This window comes from Trichosurus vulpecula, chromosome 3 (genome assembly GCF_011100635.1).
Source record: "Trichosurus vulpecula isolate mTriVul1 chromosome 3, mTriVul1.pri, whole genome shotgun sequence".
NCBI classification, from domain to species: Eukaryota; Metazoa; Chordata; class Mammalia; order Diprotodontia; family Phalangeridae; genus Trichosurus; species Trichosurus vulpecula.
Window position 1 is genome coordinate 148,822,647 of NC_050575.1, and position 19,921 is coordinate 148,842,567.

A 19,921-nucleotide genomic window follows, 5' to 3' on the forward strand; every position below is an offset into this window, starting at 1 on the left:
TGATATTCCAGAATGGGGGAACTGAGGTTGAGGGATGGGAAAGGATGTGCTGGGGGTCTGAGGATGTTGGTGAGGAGGTGGTAGAGTAAGCTGCATGGAGGAAAGTGGAGTAAAGGATAGTTGGGACTTTCCTGAAATAGTGTTGGGAGAGTAACCAATCAGGAGAGCAGGGCAGCAGGATGGAAGTTCTCCCAGGGAATGATGCCTGGTGAGTTCTTCTAGGAAGTTGTCATGGAAGTTGAAGAGGAGGTGGACAGAGAGAAGGGCAGAATCTTTTGAATGTGAGACATCAAAATGACTTGTTTGGGGTGGGGAGAGGAGAGAGGGAAGCTAAAGAGTGACATTTTTCAATCTTTAAAAAATGGGAAGAATATAGAATCATAGATTTAGAGCTAGAAGCTAGCCATATGCTTATTTTACAAATCAGAAAAAAGTTGGGGCCCAGAAAAGCTAAATGACTTTTCTCAAATCTCACAGGTGATCTGAGTGTAAGACAGGGCTAGGACTCACATCCTTTGGCTTAGCACTCTTTCCATGGCATTGAGATTATCATTGGACAGGGATGATCCAAATGGAAGGTTGAAGAATAGACCAGATACCTTTCAAGTCTCTTCTAGCCTAGGATGTTGTGACTTGGTGGGCTTGCTGGGGTTTTTGTGGTTTTCTTTGGGGGGGGGGGTGTTTGGTTTATTTCTTTCAATGTTTCGTTCTTCCTCCTGAAATTTGAGAGGAGATGCTGCAAGTCAAAGTTCTACCTCAATCCCATAACACCTTTCATGGACCTCAGTGGAAACAATGCAGACCTCAGTCCCAAGTAATGAACTCTCTAGTGAAGTGACCAAACCTGGCTTTTGTCAAGTGGGAAGAACACAGGGGCAGAACTGAGTCTGACCAGTCATAAAGTATGAAAAGCACAGTGGACCAATCTTTCCAACTTCCCATATGACTTAAATAAATTATCATCTGCCTTGTTCTGACCACATCTGGAATCTTTTGTTTGGTTCTGGGCACCAGAGTTTATGAAAAACATTGATGAGCTGGAGTAGATCCAAAAGAAGGCAAAAAGATGGCAAAGAACCTTGAACTCATTCCATGTGAGGGACTCTTGAAGGTATCAGGGTGGGTTAGTCCAGAGGAAAAAAAATCTCAGGGGGAATATGATGATTGTTTTTCAGTATTTGAAGGGATATTCTGTGTCTAGCCTCTGACCATGGAACCTTGAAGAAGGTACTTAACACCTACCCCTCTATCCTAGTTTCCTCTGAAAAAAAATGACAGGGTTGAACTAGATGGCTACCAAAGTCCCTTCCAGTCCTAGATATAGAATGCCATGATCTTATGATTCTGTGCCTGGCACAGAGTGGTAACTTACTAAATATGTGGTGATTGATTTATTGATGTCATATGGAAGAGCAATTAGACTTGTTCTGTTTATTTCTGGAGGGCATAACCAATAAAATTGGGGAAGTTGCAAAGAGAGAAATTTATACTTGACATCATGGGAAAAAAACCCCATAACTTCCTAACATTTAGAGCTGTCCAAAAATGGAATACTGAAGTGATGCCGGATAGAACACTGGACTTGGAGTCTTGGAAGACCTGAGTTCAAATCCAGATTCAGGCACTTATTAGCTGTGTGATCCTAGTACCCTCCATACCCACTCCTCACAACAGAGTAACGAGGCTTCTAAAAAGATCCTTCCCATGTTTGAGGGCTATAGGACTTGGCATGGAGGGGGGCATGATCTCTACCTGCCTCAGTTTCCTCAACTGTAAAGTGGGGATAATAACAGCACCTGCCTCCCAGGGTCATTGTGAGGATTAAATGAGATAATATTTGTAAAATGCTTAGCATAGTGTCAAGCATATAGGAGCCGCTTAATTAATGATTATTTCCTTCCTTTTTCCTTGAGAATAAGCAGATTTTCTCCACATTGAAGGTGTTTAAGGAGAGACTGAGTAGGCATTTATCAGAAATGCTGTAGTGGTGATTCTTTTTCTAGTATGAGTTGGATTAGAGAGCTTCCAATTTCTCTTCCAACTCTTTTTTAAAATTTTGCAACCCTATTATAGTTAAATTACCCATGTTGCAATAATGCTATAGATTCTACCACCAGAAGCTGCTGTCTAGTATTCTCCATTCACCTTGCTGTTCCCCATACAACAGGGTTATGAGGCTTCTGCAAAGATTTTTAAGAGCAGCAAGGTGGTGCAGTGGGTAAAGTGCCAGGCCTGGAGTCAGGAAGACTCATCTTTCTGAGTTCAAATCTGGCCTCAGACATTTACTAGCTGTGTGACCCTGGGCATGCCACTTAACCCTGTTTGCCTCAGTTTCCTCATCTGTAAAATGAGCTGGAGAAGTAAATGGCAAACTGCCCCAGTATCTTTGCCAAGAAAACCCAAATGGGGTCACGAAGAGTCAAACATGACTGAAAATTACTGAATAACAACAACAAAAGGATCTTTCCCATATTTGAGGGATCTAGAACTTATGGCCTGGGAAGAAATCATAATAATAATTCACATCTATATAGCACATTAACATTTACAAAATGCCTTACACATATTATTTCATTTGAGCCTTGTAACATCCCTGAGAACTAGGTGCTATTCATATTACAGATGTGGAAACTGATGTTGAGAAAGATGACACACTTCCCCAGGATCACAAAGTTTATGTCAGAGGAGCATTCAATCCCGTGTCTTTCTGACTCTGCCTGTAAGTGCAGTGTTCTTTCCACTAGAATATGCGCATATTTACAGTTTTCTGCAGTTCTTTCTGCCCCAATTGTCACACTCAACCATGATTTTTCTGTCCTCTTCTCTGTAACTGTTCCCCTTCCCTGTCTTATATTCTTCCCTGCGGACTGGAAGGGAAGGGAGGAGAAAGGAGAGAAAAGGAAGAAAGCCATCCTGATTTCTTCCTGCACCAAACCATCCCCAACAAATGCTGTAAGCTATGACAATTCACACCATCTCTTCCCAGCTTCCTAAGTCATCCCCAATTTTATAAACACATCATTGACTTTCTGGGAATTTTCAAATCTTGGTTTGTGAGAAGTTTGAAATGAGAATATCATTGATCCACTTTGTAAAAAGGCAAAAATTCATCAGATAACTGTAAGTGCCTCCAAACTCTCTCTTTGCTTTTACAATTCAGACACAACTTTATCTGTTTTAGTTTTAAAAAATCAGACCTTGAAAGCAATGGGAAAGAAAATTGTCAAAGAGCAAGTTGGCTTACTCTTAGAAATATAATTGATTGGGCTGGAATGATTATTATCCCTACCTAAAAGGTGAATAAATTCACCTCTAAGCATTAATGTGGTCTTTATATGGCAGACAAGGAATACGTATATAGGAATTTTCAATGCTTGTTGATGCCAGACAATGAATAACCAAATATTCTCATCTCCACTGGAAACTGAACAACACAAACCAATGTCATGATCCATAACATAAAGGACTGATTATAGATAAGGGGAAGAACTAACTTCCTGGCAGAAAGGGTTTCTTCACTGATAAACCTAACATACACTTTTCCCCAATAATTGAATGGGGAAACTCCCTTGCCCTGTGAATATTAGACCTTGCAGGTGCCTTGGAATCCAAGGCTGCTTAAAGGAAAATGAGCTCAACTTTGACACTTATGGCCTCTTTATGGTAGAGCTGGAAGGGATATCAGAGATCACGTAAGTTGACTGTCCCATTTTCCTATCATTTTACAAGAGATTAATGTTGGATTTGGAGCCAGGAAGACCTAAGTTTAAATCTTGCCTCAGGCACTTACTAACTGTATGACCTTGGACAAGGCATTTAACTTTCTAAGCCTCAGTTTCCTCCTCTTTAAAATAGGAATGAAATAACGCCTCTTTATCAGCTTTGGTGTGAGAATTAAATGAGGTAACACGTAACCTTTGTAGTCTGGAAGGGGTAAGAGCCTGAACCCAAAGAGATGAACCCAGTCAGAGTGGAAAAGAGACTTAAAGGAATGGTGTAGATTGTTGGGCATAATTAAGCTTTCCCAATGATATTTTTCTCCCTCATACCTTCTCTTGTGTGTATTTAAAACAAATCCTCTTAATGAGAAGAAATTGTTATACTCTTTCATATGGAAGCAAAGTATTAACATATGGCACCTAACCTAGAACCAGACCTAGCTATGCCTCTTACCTTTATAAGGGGCAGCCAAAATCTGACATAGTCAATGAAAGATTGTATACTCAACTAAGGTAGAGAATGATGGCTGGAATTCTGGGAACCTGAGCTTGTAATCACCTTCTCTGTCCTCCACACAAGCTCATCCCTCTTGCCAAGATAGAGAAACAGGACATAGCCTAGGATAAAGCTCACTGGACTGAGAATCAGCAGACCTAGTATATGCTCTGGCTTTGACCTTGAACAAGTCACTATTGTTTTCTGAGCTTTGGTTTCTTTTTCTATAAAATGAGAGGGTTGCATTAGATGATCTCTAAGATTCTTTCCAGTTGTACCATTCTATGATTCTGTGCTAGTTCTACTCTATCTGCTTCCAGGGCCCTTCTAGAGGGTCAAGATTTATATATACATATATATATATACATATATATATATGTATGTGTGCATACATGAATATGTATATATGTGACATTTATTTGCCATACATATAAGTTGTGTTTAATTTCAGATAGGGAGAATACTTGTGATTATATTGGTATAGGGAACTCCCAGGTGAAGAAAGTTCATCTACCAATGCAGGTAGGCATTTTCTCTGCAATTTCATCTTAGAGGATTGGTTAGGACACTTTGGGTTAGTGATTTGCCCAGTCACAGCAGCCCATATATGTGAGAACTAAAACTTGAACCCAGACCTTCTAGCTTTGATGGCCAGCTCTCTATACACTAAGCCATGAGACCTCTTAAGAGTGAATCAATATTTCCTATTAAGAGCACTGTCAGAAAATCCAAAGACCTATATTCTACTTCCAGTTTTGCTGCTGGATAATTCTGTGACTTTGGTTAAATCAATTCCTCTCCCTGGCCTAGGTTTTCCCATGTGTAAAATGAAGAAATTGAGTACTGACATGCTATATTTCTGTGACTAGATGGCTGTCTCTAAGTTCCCTTTGATCTCTAATATTAATGACATAATGCTTTCCTTACCACCTCCTTGTGAGGTAGGTAGTATAGTTACTATTTGTCTCCATTTTACAGATAAACAAGCTGAAATTCTAAAAGATTAAATACGTTGGTCCTCATCACACACCTGGTAATTATGTGTGTGACTAGCCAGGTCTCTCAATTCCAAATCCAGTGCTCTACTAGATACCTTGGAAGTCCTATGAGAACCATGATGTATATGCCAGTATTTCTGATTGACATCCTATGTTTTAGACTAGAGGATCTTAGATTTCTTAAATGAATTTCTACATCTACCCATAGTTACGTCTTCTATATCTGTATCTAGCTATGTCATCTACATCTATAGCTAGTTAGAAAAAAATTGTATATATAAAAGTGGTTTTCATTGTAATCTTATTTGTTTTATTTTATGCATTTAAAGGCATTATTTTGAGAAGAGAGCCATAGCTTCCACAAACTACCAAAGGGGTTGATAATGCAAAAAAAGGTTAAAAACTCCTTCTTTAAACCAATGATGATGTGTCATGCTTCTCCTCTAGGCAACTCTGATCAGGATGTCATGATTTTCCCATAGAACAGCAATCCATATAACAATGAGCTATATTAAAACAAGGTTCTCATTTGTCGTTCTCCCCAAACATACTCTTCTTCCAAATTTCCTTATTATTGTCAAAGGTACCAACATTCTTCCAGTCAAAGTTTATAAAACCTTAGTAGTATCCTTGACTCTTCCCTTTCTCTCACCTTAATATCTAATTGCTTATCAAATACTGCTGTCCCTACTTTGACAACCTGACCCCAAGCTATCCTTCTGCCTCATTACATATTGCTCTCCTTCCTTCACTCCTCTGTCCAGCCAAACTGGTATCTCAGTTCCTGGAACTCATCACTCCCTCTCCCATTACCTGGAAGGCACTCCCTTCTCATAAATCTCATAAAATCCCTCATTTCCTTCAAGACACAGCTCAAGCACCTTTTTTTATATGAAGTCTTTCCTGATCCTGTCAACTGCTAGTGGCCTCCCTACTTGACTACCTTGCTTTTATTATGCATATAAAGTACTTTTATATAGATTCACATTGTCCACTCCAACAGAATGTAAGCTCTCAGAGAGTAGGGATCATCTCATTCTATGTATTTGTAATCCCAGCATATAGAACAATGTCTGGAAGTACTAGATATTTAATGAATACTTGTTAATTGACAAGCTAGAAAAGTTCCCATTTCAGGCTCACAAGTAAAAGAGCTCATTTATATAGAGAAAGAAACCAAAGCCTAGAGAAATGACTTGCCCAAGGTCACACAGAATGTAAAATAGCAAGAGCTGGGATTTAGTCCCATGACTTCTGACTACAAATCCAGTACTGTTTCCACTCCATCATGCTACATTCTGCCTAAGATCAGAGAAGCTCATCCCTAGAGAGTTAGTTAGTCAATCAGTCACTAAACAATAAACACGACAATGTGCCAAGCATTGTGTTGGGCCCTGGGGCATTTAGAAACAAAAATTAAATAGTCCTCCTCCTTAAGGAGCTTACATCCTATGGGAGGAAACAACATATGGATATATAAGTAAATGTACACTAAGAAAATAGAAGATAATTTGGGTAGGTAAAGGTACTAGTAGGGAGGGAATTTGGGGTGGGTCTCATACACAAGCCTGAGCTGTAATTGGAGGAAGCTAACAGCTCGAAGTGGTGCAGGTAAGGAGAGGATACATTCTAGGCATTTGGGGCAGCCTGACTATGAAAGATGGAACATCTGAAGAAGAGCAAGAAACCTAGTTTTGTCAGATGATAGAGTACAAGAAAGAAAATAATGTGTAAGAAGCCTAGAAAGAAAGTCTGGAGTCATACTGTAAAGGGCTTTAAATGTCAAAGAGAGAAGTTTGTTTTTGTTCTTAGAGATAATAGGAAGCCAGCTGGTCAACAGTTGATGAACTTTTTCTGAGCCCAGCAACTCAAGATGATGGCCTTCTAATTTATGGATGGATTGAATCTGAAGAGAGTACCCCCAAAGATGAAATCTGTATCAAAGTATAACTAGATTCCACTGTTTCTGTTCATCTGAAATGTGTGTTGGATTTGAAGACAAAGAAACTAATAGATTTGCCCTAATACTTTTTTGGACTCTTTGAGCTTATACCATTTGCCTTCAAAGTCTTTTGTGGCAATAACCAAACAGATCTTCAGGCATCTCTCTGAGAATTGAAACGTCAGAAAGCCTCATGCTACTGCTTGCCCGTGAGAAGGTTCTTAAAAGTGCCACCTCTTTCCCTTTGCTCTCAGCATTGGAATCCTGAAAAAAAACAGAAGTTCCTTGAAGGCAGGGTCTATTTATGGCTTTGTATCAACAACACTATGTTTTACACATAATAGGCACCTAATGAACAGATGGAAATGACTAATTCACATTCAGATGGATACAGAAATGGGGATGGCCAAATAAAATTGTACCTGGCCTAGTAATGTGTCCATATCATTAAACTCAAATGAGATGATTTTCTGTTTGGATATTGTTTTGATTCTTTACTATGGATATTTCTGAAAATCTAATGTTTCCTAGCAAGTGGTAAGGAAGCAAAAAACTTATTGCAGTAGGCCTGTAATACATCATCTTTTATTATAGCACAGGATTTATGCTCAGCTGCTAAAATACAAATTACCTCTTGACTATGTGGATACAATAGACTCTACCAAGCCTGTGTAACATATTCTCCTGTCCTGTGTCAATCTGCATTAAAAGAGAGACCAAACTTTCAAGACAGAAGTATGAAATAGAAAGAATACCAGAGCAAGAGAAAAGAGATCTGGGCTAGAGTACTATTCTGCCAGTTTTAGCACCTTGGACAAGTCACTTTACCTCTCAAAACCTGTTTGCTCATGAGTACAATGAGATTAAACCATATGATCTCTAAGGTCCTTTTCCAACTCAAAAGATATCTCCTGATAGAATACAAACTCTTTGAGAGCAAGAGCTGCTTCCATTTTGTCTTTCTATCCCCAGCACCCAGTGACAATGCTTGGCACATACCAGTTAAGAAGGGTGGTGAAAAAGGCAAACTGAAAAGGAAAAAGCCAAAGCATTTGTGGATAGAACCTGGGCCGTGGTGCTTAGCACAGCATGAGGCTTTATGAAGAATATGAAATACATTAAATAAGTCAACACCAAGACAGCTATATTTAGATTGTTGTTAAAATTTTAAAGATGAAATATTAAAATATTATGGCACTCTAAAAGGTGGGATGGAAGAAATAAATATTTGGCTTACATAATTAAATTTAGGTGAAATACTTTTGGGGAAGTTGCGTGTTTTTGTGACATATTTCTTATCTATGGAGAGAAAAGAACAGAAGGAAGACCAGAAAGGATAGACAAGCAAGACCACTTTGGAAGCTATAGTCTGATCTTATTATATAATTATAGAGCAAAGCAAGCTGTATGTAACAGAGATCTGAAGGTTGATCTGTAATCCTCTTTTTTCCCCTACTTTACTGTGTATATGCAAATGCCCTTTCTATTTGGTATTTGATAACTTATGAATAAAAATTAAAAGTTAAAGTGAAAATGACGTGGTTCTCATTAATTCTCCACTTTTATGCTAGTTAGGTAGGCTGTGTGTAGAAAAGATGAATACAAAATCTGGAAGAAGATGATCTAGGTTAATTTAATTCCTTCATATTACAGATGGGGAAACCAAGGCTTAGAAAGGGAAAATAACTTGTCCAAGGCAATATGGTAATAAAAATTAGTTGCCAACCCCTTTTAAATCAGAAAGCAATCTCTTTCCATTGGGAGGTTTATTTACCCTAGACCTTAGAGATCATTTAGTTCAACCTTTTCATTTTGAAATGAGAAAACAAACTCAGAGATGTGAAGCAATTTGCCTAAGGCCACACAGCAAATTACTGGCAGAAGCATATTGTCTTTCACACAATCCTTTCTGCTTTCTTTCATGGAGAAGAGAGTCAGAACACCAAAACTGGGAGATGGAATTATTTCTGTACATTATCATTCCTGTTTTCAATGTTATAAACAGAACAGACCTTGATCTAGACATGGTTGCTGGAGTTTGCATAAAATAACTTAAGTTTTGTCTTATCCAACTCCAGGTTTCAATTGAGGATTGCTTTTTACTGTTGAGAGTCTTTGGAAATTCAGTTTGATGACTTTTTCTCTCATTGAGTTGTCATTTTTAACATTTCTATTTCATCTTTGATGAAGGATATAATTTCTAGTAATGCTTAGATTGTTTTTTTTTAATTTAAACTAGACTGATAGCTTTTCACAAGGTAGGGGCAATACTTTTCCCTCTTCTTAACATTAACAGCCAAAAACTATAAGCAAATAATCTCCTGCTAATTAATATCAAATGCAAATTGTTAGTTTTCTCTTCAAACACACTCTTTTTCTAATCTTTTTTTTTAAGTGTGAGAGTAGCCCAAGTCCACCCCATAAAAAGTACTTAATTTCAATAAACTCAGACTGCCAGGACTGGGACAAGAAATCAGTAGGCAGTAATTAGAATTTAGCATTAATGTATCACCAAGTTTCTGACCCTGAAATCAGGAAGAGTGGGAAACTAGTCCAGTCCTGAGTAAAATTTTGACTATCCAAGGTCTTCTTTCCTTCCTCTCTCCTAAAGGCCCTTATCAGTCACCAAATTGTACTTTAAATAAGTATATCTCCTATGAACAAGAAGACAAAGAAAAGATTAAGAAAGAAAAAAGAAAAGAAACACAAAAAAGGTAGATTTGTACAACAAAGACAGCATAAAAAGAGATAAGAAAATAGAAGGGAGAAAAATAAAATCAAAGAAACAGGAACTATGGACAGAGGTAAGGGTAGAGATAATTATGGGAGACATTATAGATTCCTCACCAAAGCTAAAAAATTGGACAAAATGTTAAGGAAAAGGGATTTATTTAGATCAAATATTTTTCGACCTCAGCTGTCATCATCCCACACAACTGCAACTCTGGTTTTTATACAGTCAGTCCTGGCTGGGGTTGGGGTGCTATAATTACGGACCACTAATTCCAAAATAACTTGATGAATGTCAAGTTGAAGAATGGTAAAGAAAAGGTGAGGGAAATGCAATGGGGAAGGAGGTGAAAGTGCTTCAGCGTTTTTGCCTTAAAATAAACTCTGTTGCTGTATAAATATAAAAATATAATTTGTTTCTCTTATGATGTCTGTGTCAGGAGTCAGCAAAAAAGGAAAGTGTGTTTGGCAGAGGAAATTCGGAGGGGTGAGGAGCGATTCCTACCCTTAGTAGCAGGAAACCAGGCCCTAGGGTTTACTTCTGGTTTGGAGAATGAATTAATATGTTAGATAGACAAGGGCTTTCTTCTTGTTAGATGATTTCCACTGTTAACCCAGGAATTCTATTGTAAACGGGTTAACAGTTCTCTCCGTGCTTTGGGGGCTCACTTTCAGTATGAAGTCAGAGGAAGGGAAAAAGAGATGACAAAGGCCAAAAAGAAAAGAATGCTCAGGTACTAGAAACCCTGCTGAGCCGGGTTCTGTGATCGCTGGAGACAAGGCACTGGAATTGTAACAGATTGGTTCTCTACCCCACATAGGGCATTAGAGGGCTGCTGTGATCCCCGGAAATGAAGTTCGGGTTCATAGATTTAATAGACTGTACCCATCCGGGCCGGGGCTCCACTCTGCTCTACAGAGAGGGTAAGCAGTAAGAGTGGGGAAATGCTGGGGACTTGAGAAGTCCGCCCTAGTACTGTGGCCCCCAGAACATAGGAACCTCAGGGGAAAGAGAGGGAAGGGCACCCTCCTTATACACTCTGTGGGAGCTTCATTTTCCTTACTATCCCTTCTCCGTCTCCCAGGGCTTGAGGTCAAGGAGCATCCTTTTGGAAGTGAGGGGACTGGAGCTACTGAGGCTTGGAGGTGGGGGGGGGGGGCGGGGTACGCGGCGAAGAGCGGGAATCAGTTTTCGCTGCCTGTATTCTGCCTCTAGAAAGATGCGTCTCTTCTGGAACTTTTTGGAACTCAGAACCCCGCGATCATACGCTTCCCCACCTTCCCACAAGCACCAGTAATGTCCAGATACAACCTCCTGTGCGTGGGACCCTGGGCTTTGGTAGGTCTCTACTAAATCCTACTCACTTTAGAACTCTCAAGAGATGGGCGGGAGGCCCTGGGGACTTACTGAGGGAGTGGGGAGTGCGGCGAAGTAGAAATAAGCTTCTCATCGCCACACAACCCCAGCGTCTTGCCTCGCCCTTTTCTTGCCCACCGCCTTCCTTCTGCAAAATGACTTCGCTTCTCTAAATGGCGTGCGTCGGGTTGCGATTTATTTGGTTTAAAACGCACCCCTTCCAAAGTTCTGTGAATCACGGGAACGCGGAAACAAACCCTCCCACCCACAGTAAAACGCACACCACCTTTTGCTGGAATAGCTAGAGTAACGCTGTTCCCCATTACTCCTATCAAGGCCAGCGCTTCTTCAATAAAACCCTTTTTATTACACCAGCCTTCCCCGTCTTTGGACCTTAGATGAGGAAGCGGGCCAGCCCGGACTTCCAGTGGCGCCCATAGCCCACCTTCTCTCCCCAGCCTGGTCTTGGCGTGCACTGCTCAGCCTCTGAGCCCTATGCAGCCACATGAACCCGCGAGTCCCAAGCTGCGCTCCCGAGATGCTGCGGCTCTTCAACAAACCGTACCTTCCCCGAGTCTTCAGCGCCGGGACTCGGGAGAGGTCTTCATAACCGCTCCCTTCTCCCCCCTGCCCCCGCCTCATGAGCACTCAGGATACCGGGCTAGAATTAGCCTGGAAAGGGTCTGTCCGCACTGGGGCCCCTAAACAACCTGGCTCATTAGGGTTGCCCTGGGACACACGCTCGTATCGCTCTCAGGTATACGCATTTGAGACATTTTGGAGAGACTTACTGCATAGGAGATGCCTTCTTTTCTCCTCAGCGGTAGCAGAAACATGCCCTTTTAGGTCAAAGGGTAAAATAGCTTTTTTAAAGAGTCATGGGGCATGCAAAAAGCAGGTTACACAATCCACTATGTCAGAACTAATGGCTTCATTCACCAAAGGGCAGCCTCAGTCCTTCCCTTTACCTAACTTCAGGATAAAACTCCAAAATGGCAAAGAAGGAAAAACAAATAAGCACGAAGAAAAGCCCAAAGTGGGACGGGATGGAGAAGAGGGGAATGAGAAAATAAACTTTCACTTGCGTTTGGGGACTATCATACTTGTCTACTTAAAACACACTTGTATCGGTGCTTAAAGCCTGTCCAATTGCTTTTCTTATTTTTGAATTTGAATAACTAATTCAATAAATAGCCCATTGACCTCTCCTGGGTACAGGCCTAGTTTCACAAAACGATTTCACAGTCAAGTTTATAATCCTCCCTACTCTGGGAATTCTCCATTGCTGCAATCCACTCCCAACAGTGATGAACACCCTGTACAGCACCTGCATAAAGAAAGCTATGTAAAACTTAGGCCATTGAAATAATAATTCGCCTACAATCCAATATAATTTCTTTCATGAGGAAACTTACCTGATCTTGATAAAATCATCCTTTAGTACTTTTTGGCATAGGGCTGGGGAGGGGGAAGAAAAAGACTATAAAATATTCACAAACTGGAAAGATGGAATAATGTTTAGCAAATAATGAGGGTTTCCAAATATATTTTAAAAATAAGAACAACTGTGCAATTTTCTACAATGAAGTCCATCATAATTACATTTTTAAGAGAGAGAAAAAAAGCTTGCTCACATAATGCAGTAAGTCCACTGCTGTTCAGGGAAAAGTTAAAATAATTACTATATTCATGGACATTACTAAATACCAGCACACCTTAAAAACACAGACACTGTTTTGCTTTATCTGTTGCAAAAAAATGTATTTGATTACTCGAGTAGAATTACAGTATCTCTGCTGTTAGTAAGTATTAAATGTTAAAGAAATTGGACCCCCTTTTCCTTTCAACTTTCCAAGAAAGTGCATGTAACAGTCCAACTTTTTTTTTCCATACCTAATACAAAATAAACAAACACTATACCTGTTCCCTTGATCAAGAAGATGAGCTCACCTTGTAAGGAACATATGTACATTTTAATGAAAGTGATATTTCTTATTGTATATACAGGAGCATCTACAATTTTTCCACGGAAGGTTGTTCAAGATGCTATACTTAGCAGCATTGTGAAATTCCAGCACATTTTCTATAATGAATATACCTACAAGGCAAAATGTTATGTCTCAGTTTCAACTACCAAAACAACACTTTTATATCTTCTCTAATAATCTGCGTGCTTATTACTGTACAGAAACTTATTAAACATTTAAGACGACTCAAGTAAAAAGCACAATACAAATAACAGTTCAAAACGGAAAGTGTTAAATCTACCCCCAAAATTAAAGCAGTTTGAATTTTATAATAAAAATCAAAAACTGAACCTTTTGCAAAGAACCACTCTGTTCAGTCTGTACTGTCGGGCTTTGTCAGTCTTTTCCTTAGATCTGTTTTGGAAGATTAAACAATGTGTTTGCTGATAAAATTTTCCAGCAGGATCAAAGTGTACATTTATATACAGACTTTATTAGAGATCTAATGCATCACTGAGGCATTGCATCAACACCAGAGTTCATGTTAAACTGGATATAGAAAATAAGTTAATGCCAGAATAAGGTCATCTATCAGAACAACTTGCAATTGCCATAAATGTTACAGCAAGTTTACAGCACTCTAGTCAATTAGTATTTAGTTCAAAATACAGAAGACCAAAGTTAATGCTTGCATTTTTTTTTGCAAAGCAAGGTTATATCACTAATAAATAAGCTCTCTTAGAACTCTAGAAGTTGAACATGGTACAAAAAATGTCTTAATAATGTTGTTGTTCATAGATCTGGGCAGGGAAGTAGGGAGGGGAAGGAAGGGAGAGGAGACAACAAGAAAGCAACCCTAAGTTGCATTCTTAGCAGGAATGTTATTTATAAGGTTGATTCTCTTTAACTTGTTGCGATCTCTTTGCTGTCCTCCACGAATCGGGTAAAACGGAAGTTATTTCCATTTTCACTGCCTGCCATTTTCTCCAGACCAGCTAGAGGAGCGTTAGGTTCAGAGTTCTGGAGCTTCTCCAAACTTCCCGTCAACCCACTAATAGGTGAGCTACTGCCATTGCCAAGGCTTCCAGGAATTGGAGGGATGCCACCATTCTGAATGACTGAGATCTCGTTGGTCTTCATGGCCAAACCATTGGAGAGTGCAGCTGCATACTGATTCCAGAAACTGGAAGGATCTCCATTTCCTGACCTTGCAGCCAAATCTTTCTGGAACATTTCTGGGAATTTTACAGGATTGCCTCCCAGAAATGTCATGGGACCATCCACAGAAAGTCGCCTGCCTCTTCTGGCTGGGGTACTGTTCCACATGTGAGTGCCCATGTGTACCTAAGAGGCAGAAAATACATGAAAAGAAGGGAGGGAGAGAGAGAGAGAGAGAGAGAGAGAGAGAGAGAGAGAGAGAGAGAGAGAGAGAGAGAGAGGGAGGGAGTGAGGGAGAGAGAGAGATTTAATAGTCCAATCTGTCTAAATCCATATCCAAACACTAGACAAAGCTGGTAGTCCAAATGTCTATTCTTGTTAGGTGAAGGACAGTGGGAAAGGTAGGGGATAAGATCTGCTCCCTTCAGCTGGTAATAACGTATGTGTGTGTTATTACGACACTCTCTCTACAGCACAAGGCCTGCTTCTTCCTGTGGAAGGATGCTATGCTGGCCTTACTCCATTTTATTGCAAGTATTTAGTTTATAATGGCCTTAGGCGATCCAGTCAGTTGCAGATAGCTACTTTCAGGGTTAGAATTGTTATGTCCACTTTCATTGTGATGGTAAGTATTGTATTTGACACCCTTTACCCTATAAATGTCCTTTTCAGACAGGAAGAAAGTATCCCTCCCTGATTGCTCATTGGAGAGCTTCATGTACAGACAGAATGGCCAGAAAGTAATTATTCATCTCACATTACTGGCAGCAATCTCTAGAGAAATACTCTGTCAACAGAAAAATGTACACAGCGAGAGTGCTCAACTGGTGCTCTAGAACTTAAGTATATTTGCTTTATTTCCAACACATATCAGTAGGAAATGTTATATAATCAATTAACATAATGCCCATTAGCTGTAGTTATACTATCTTTAAAAAGAACAACAACCATCATACTGTGCTGTACAGTGATGAAAAGAGGAGACTCCATTTAAAGAGGCTAATAATTATTCAGCGATACGCACAGGACCCAGGTCATGTGCAGATCCTTAATCAATACCCCATGGCAACACTGTGCTGTCTTGTTTGGTAGGTAAAACAATTCATTTGGTGCACTTAGCTGGACAATGGATATAGGCCACTGCATTGCACACATACCAAATTATTCAGCACATGGACATTCAGCAAAGAACAAAATGCCAAAGTCAGGCCAATGCAGCCCATTTTCAAACAGGTATCTAAAAGTTGCTTGTTTAACAATATTCAATAAACATCCAAACACACACACACACACACACACACACACACACAGGATGTGGGGTAATAGAGAGGGGAGAGTTAGGAGGTAGAAAGACACTGCTGAGTACCTTAAGATTGCCTTTTGTCGTGAAAGCTCTCCCACAAATCGTGCAGGCAAAGGGCTTCTCTCCAGTGTGTGTTCTTTCGTGGATCTGCAGAGCACTGGAGGAAGAGAACGTCTTTCCACATGTGTTGCAATAGTGCTGTTTGGGAGTTCTCCTAGGGAGGGCTGGGAGCAGAACTGGAGATGTGGCTGATGAAGATAGAGGCCCTGATGGGACCAGGCTTGAGGAAGTGTCCTTACTGTCCTGAGAAGAACCATGCACAAAGCCATTTACCTCTGTTTTTATGAGTGATGACAATGAGTTGGTGGGGATAACTGCAGAGTTCTGATTGGGGCCAAGGTTGGAATTGGGCTCGAAGAGTTGTGATGGTAGATCTCGCATCTGATGTGTCAACATATGCTGCTTCAAATTACCCTTTGTGGAAAACCCACGATTGCAAACTGTGCAAATAAATGGTCTCTCTTTGGTATGACTTCTGTAATGAATGTCCAAGGCACTCTGACAAGCAAATGTTTTGCCACAAATGTCACATGCGGTGTTTTTAAATTTACCCCGGTCTCTGAAAGGGAAGAGTATGCCCAGTGAATCTTCTTTAATAATTTTATCTGTGTGACCAGATGTCAAATCTAAAGCTCCACCATTCACAGGAGTGGGAGATAAACCATTGGCAAACTCACTCGGCAATGCTCTTTGCTGCTTCTCCTCAATACTTGGTGACTTGTGGTAATCATGGGTGCTGTTGGATGGGGATAGGGCCTGCATGGAAGAGGTAGACTCTGAAATAGCAGGGCTTCCAGCACTTTGGCTCTCCATATCGCCCCCAACTGAGGAAGAGTCATTTGTCATCACATCCCCCTCTACAGACCCATTCTCAACTGACTTCAGGCTGGCCTGAAGCTGCTCAGCCAATCCAGCATTGATCATCTTCATCTGGTTTTCCAGAGCAGCAATACTTGACATTTCTAGGGGCAAAGGGGATGAAGACAAGCTATCTTGTGATGCATCAGCAGACTTGGGTGTATCAGGCACGCTGCTATCAGGGCAGTCTTCCATGTTTTCATCTGAGAAGTTGTCTAGGTCATCAAAGTTCTTCTCATCAAAAGAACCTGTGTCTGATTCCATTGACTCAGGATAGTTTTCAGTGATTGGGGTATTAGGAATCTGGCCCCCCATATGCATTCTGATGTGCTGCTGAAGTACCACAGCATTAGTGAATTTCTTCTGGCAGATGGGGCAGGAATGTTGGACTCTGAGTGGGGGCATGGCACGGTGGACGCTATAGTGAGTTTTAAGATTCCCTTTTGTGGTGAAGGCCCTACCACAGATTTTACATTTAAATGGTCTCTCCCCAGTATGGGTCCGATAATGCATCTTCAATGCACTCTGGCAGCTTAGAACTCGATGGCAAATGATACACTCATTGGGGTCTGTTGCCTTTTTGTCAATATTTTCTACCAGTTGCTGTAGTTTTGATGTCTCTGAAGCTTGTGCTGAGTCCAACAACCCTCCAAAAGGGAACTTTGCCTTGAACTGCTCTGACATAAGGGGCATCAGAGGGTTGGTAAAAGTGGCTGCACTGCCAGAACTGGAGTCTACAGCTGGGGAGCTCACAGAGTTGTTAGTGTTTGTGAGTGAGTTGGGTATGGGTGTGCCCTCATCTATCTTACTATTAGATGGTGGCAAAGTGGACCCCTCTGCTTCTTCGGAGAGCCCACTGGAGTTCCTTGGGGCTATTTCAACCACTCCTGAATCACTTTTAACAGAACACGGTGGGCTGGTGGCAGAATGACTGATGGGTATTGGGGCTGGTTCTTCAGTCTTGATGAAGGGGGTCAGGCTGGGGATTGTGGGGGGAAGAGGCAAGCCAACTGAAGTGGTCAGTGTGGGCAGCACTGGCTTGGTGTCCAGCCAGCTGGTGACAGGCTTCTCAGGTGGGATGGACATCCCATATGGGATACCTGTACTCGTAGGGATATTGTCCAAGTGCTCAGGCACAGGGTAGGGGTTCATCTGGATATGGGGATATTTCTCTTTGTGGCGCTGAAAGTGGACTTTTAAATTTCCCTTTGTGGAAAATCTGTTCCCACAGATGTTACATTTGAATGGCCTTTCGCCAGTATGAGAACGCAAGTGGATCTGCAAGGCACTGTCACTACCAAAGACTTTAGCACAGAATTTACACTTGTGTTTGAAGAATGCCTCATCAGAAGTACTTTTCGCCTCAAAGGCAGTTACGTTTGGTGGCTTGCTTTTTCTTTGCTGGGCCAAGGCTGACAGAGAGTTTAAGTCCTCTGCAGTTGTTCCAATATTGGGCAAGGGTCCGGGGAAAACAGAGTTACCAGGGGCAGGCTGAGGTAGAAGTGGATTAGATGCAGGACTTAATAAACTACTTATTGCAAAAGCTGGTGAGGATGCTGATACTGGTGGGTTGCTAACCTGGGAGCCACCAGCACTTGAAACCACTTTTTCTGAGGACGGAGTTGTAACTGCTGCTGCCAATATGTTAAGATTTGGAGAAGAGCCACTGCTGGATGGGATGATCGTGTTGCCAGGACTGCTCTGAGGTAGCTGTATTGGGGGTAGCTGTTTCACACCACTGATGCTGGCAGATTGACTAGCAAGGCTCTGTGCTAATCCAGCTGCTGCTGCCAGCTGCTGGGATAAATGGGAGCTTAGCGTGGACAAGGGGTTGGCAGATGTTCGTAAAGTACCTTGAGAAGGACTAGAAGATGTTGGCATATCTGCATTTTGGGAAGCCAACAGCAGTATTTGGTGACGGATTTGCTCTATCAGTTGCAACTGGTGTATCTGCTGCTGTTGCAAAGCCAAGAGCTGTTCCATGAGGGCTGGGATGGCCAGCTTACCACTGGACGCCCCGTTGCACCTTGCTTCCTGGGAGAACTGGGCCACTGCCACCTTCGTGCTCTGGAGGTTTTCTATGATGACATTACTGTTGATCACGGAAAAGTTGCCCAGTGTCGTCAGATCCCCTAGCTGAGGTAGAGAGGTTGTGATAGCTGAGGTACCCATGGAAGAGCTGTGGCTGCTTGGGATAACGCGACTGTCAATGCTGTTGGGACCACTGCTGCTTCTGTTCGTGCCAGAGGCCTGCATTTCCATGGACTCTTCCCTGTCAAGTTTGCTGTGTTCTGAAAGGTCACTGCAGTCTGCTTGATCGGTGTTATTAACCGCGTCATTCATTTGTTCATCAGGATTATCGGAGGGCGGGCCAGGGGAAAAGGTTTCGGGAGGGGAAGGGGGATTTTCATTCACAATTAAAACTAATTGATTTTTAGTGCAGCTCTTCTTGTGTTGCAGGAGATCTGATAATTCAAAGAACTCAGCACAGCACCTGCCACAGACATGGGCATCCTTGTTCTTAGTGGTTCGATTTGTCTGACCCTTCTCCATGTCTCCTAAAAACATCAAAAAACACAAGGTTAGGAAGAGAGTAGAAACACACAAAGTCATCTGTGACTATATTTCAATCTGTGTGTATAGATATATATGTATATAAACAGTTAATCGATAGCTTTTTTTTAACCTACCTGAACTTAAAAACCATCTACTTTTACCCATGGAGACCAATCAATATTTCCACCCTACTAATAGCTCTGACAAGTAATTTTTAAAGGTTGCATGAGGCTTTCCTATCAGTCCAATGTCCTAGATAATCATTGCCTTCAGATAATCCATCAAAATATAAAATACTATGAACTGAAGACATTGGGGCATCATGAAATTCCATAGCAAAGTATTGATTTCCAATATTTCATACTCTTTATTGTCTAGTTGTCCAGTAAGTTCAGAGCAGCCATTCGAAGGACTCATTAGGCTCTCAAGTTCCTGTCAACCTTATTCATTTTCAACTGATTCAGAGATATCGGTGACAGTTTGTTCTGTCACTAAACTAATTTGTAGTCATTCAGGTTCCAATCAGTTGTTGACAAGGAAAAAAAATATGCCTATCGCCAAGCTGCAGACTGACAACCTGAAAATCACCTCGGAGCTCCTACCTCCGACCTGAGCTAAGTTTGATCCCATGACAAACATTATTTATGTCAGAAACTAATTCTACTGCATCGCAGATTCTGTGTTAAGCACAAAAGAAGGAGATTAAAAAAACAGGAGAAAAGTAATAATCATAATTCATTTACAAAGCCTTCTCGGTACCTATATATCACACCATGG

General features: G+C 41.1%; 1 protein-coding gene across 5 annotated transcripts in view; it reads right to left on the reverse strand.

Moving 5' to 3' along the window:
- Window positions 1–13,196: 13,196 nt before the first annotated feature.
- The window catches only part of SALL1 (spalt like transcription factor 1), a 17,055-nt gene continuing 10,330 nt past the window's right edge, over window positions 13,197–19,921 (reverse strand). For all 5 annotated transcript variants that reach the window (XM_036748245.1, XM_036748244.1, XM_036748247.1 and 2 more), the window contains 2 exons: window positions 15,734–19,146; window positions 13,197–14,553 (listed from right to left, as the gene is read on the reverse strand). In XM_036748245.1, the coding sequence (XP_036604140.1) occupies window positions 14,113–14,553; window positions 15,734–19,146 (3,854 nt within the window). In that variant the 3' untranslated portion in view covers window positions 13,197–14,112. The remainder of the gene's footprint in view (window positions 14,554–15,733; window positions 19,147–19,921) is intronic.